This window comes from Laccaria bicolor, genomic scaffold (genome assembly GCF_000143565.1).
Source record: "Laccaria bicolor S238N-H82 LACBIscaffold_12 genomic scaffold, whole genome shotgun sequence".
Taxonomy (NCBI): Eukaryota; Fungi; Basidiomycota; class Agaricomycetes; order Agaricales; family Hydnangiaceae; genus Laccaria; species Laccaria bicolor.
Window position 1 is genome coordinate 1007299 of NW_001889883.1, and position 1581 is coordinate 1008879.

Consider the following 1581-nt stretch of genomic DNA (forward strand, 5'->3'; position numbering starts at 1 on the left):
ATCTTACAAAGTAAAGTGGGACTTTTGATACTCTTCAATGTATGGACTTCAGATTCAGGTACATAGTCTGAATATTTATACATCCCTCCTGTATTCACCTCATTTATAGCAAATGAAGAAAGCTTCTCAGCTGAGAATATACCTGCAGGGCCACCCCCCAGTATTTCACGTTTAGTTACCAAGTCATTATGTGGATTGAAACTTTGTGTTGGTTTAAACCCTGGAAGCTCCAGCTCCAAAAAGAATACTACAGATAAAGCAAATATCATGATACACAAATTTTTTGTGATTTTTGTTGAGAACTTGAAATACTGCAAAGCTGAGACATGGTGGAATATTATCAAATACACAATGTAATTTGCAAAGTTTAAAATAGTAGAGCATCCACCAATTCTTTTCATAAGAGTAGCAAAGTCATGAGATCTCAATATATTTCTTTTCAATTTCAAATCAAGTTCCTGGCATTTTACTGCAACCAGATCTCTTTGAGAAATGATGGTAAACAATCTGAGAAGAGTCAAAAAAGCTCTAACATATAATTCCAAGAGTGGAGAAGATCTTAGATGCAACCACAACTTATGAAGTTTTAAATCTAAATATTCAGAAAATGTGTAGTCACTTTTACATAGCTCAGGGCTAAGTTCAACACAAGTAGAAAAGCCATCATTTTTCAAAATCAAAGTTTCTGACCATGAGCTTTGTGCATTCCAGTGTAAGGGTGATACTCCTGATGTATGCCTATATATATCATCATATCTCATATTTGGGTAAGCTATGTCTGTTCCCTCAACCATAAATGGAAGAGCATATTTATTGTGCCTTTTTCTCTCAACCATAAATGGAAGAGCATATTTATTGTGCCTCTCAACCATAAATGGAAGAGTATTGAATGCCAAAAGGCCATGCCTCTCAACCATAAATGGAAGAGTATAGAGTGCCAAAAGGCCTTGCCTCTCAACCAAAAATGGATGAGTATATAATTTATGTATTTTTCTCTCAACCATGTTGAATGGAAGAGGCTCAACCAAATGGTTGGCTGCCAAAGGGCTCGGATTGAGATCAATCACTATAGAGGGTGCCCAAGGGCTAGGGTTGTAATCAACCTCACTGGAATCAAGGTAGTTGCCAAAACTTCCTTGATCCCAGTGTAAAAGATCTAGAAGATTGCTCAGTCCTGAGTTACATATGATCAAGCTAAGGTCTTACCATAGTTTAAGGAAGAGGTGGCATAGAAATCCATAGGATTTAACTGGCAGAAAGCCAATGATGTGTTTTCTGGGTTAAATATATTAAATTTGAGAATATGCACTAAAAAGGGCAAGTTACATACCTTCTGGGCTCAGAATAGCCAGAGAACAGGGAGTTTGTTGATCTAGAATATAGAAAGATTAGCAGAGTACCTACAGAAATATAGAAATAGGCTTACATGGCCAAAAATGACCAAGTTCAGAGCTAACACCAGTATTTCCAGATCTGAGCATGTTCCAGGTGTTGGAAGAGAATACAGAGGGCATAGAAGTGTAGCAGAGAAGGCCTAGAAGCCATAGCAAAAAGAATTGTAGCAGTAGCATGAGTGGTTGA

The 1581-nt window shown here is 37.3% G+C and overlaps 1 protein-coding gene across 1 annotated transcript in view; it reads right to left on the reverse strand.

The window, feature by feature from the left end:
• Nucleotides 1–909: 909 nt before the first annotated feature.
• Nucleotides 910–1581, reverse strand: part of LACBIDRAFT_327427 (uncharacterized protein) — a gene marked incomplete at both ends in the record, with an annotated part of 1077 nt that continues 405 nt past the window's right edge. The window contains 5 exons of the mRNA XM_001881342.1: nt 910–951; nt 1002–1156; nt 1207–1275; nt 1331–1372; nt 1427–1534. Coding sequence (XP_001881377.1) covers nt 910–951; nt 1002–1156; nt 1207–1275; nt 1331–1372; nt 1427–1534 — 416 coding nt within the window. The remainder of the gene's footprint in view (nt 952–1001; nt 1157–1206; nt 1276–1330; nt 1373–1426; nt 1535–1581) is intronic.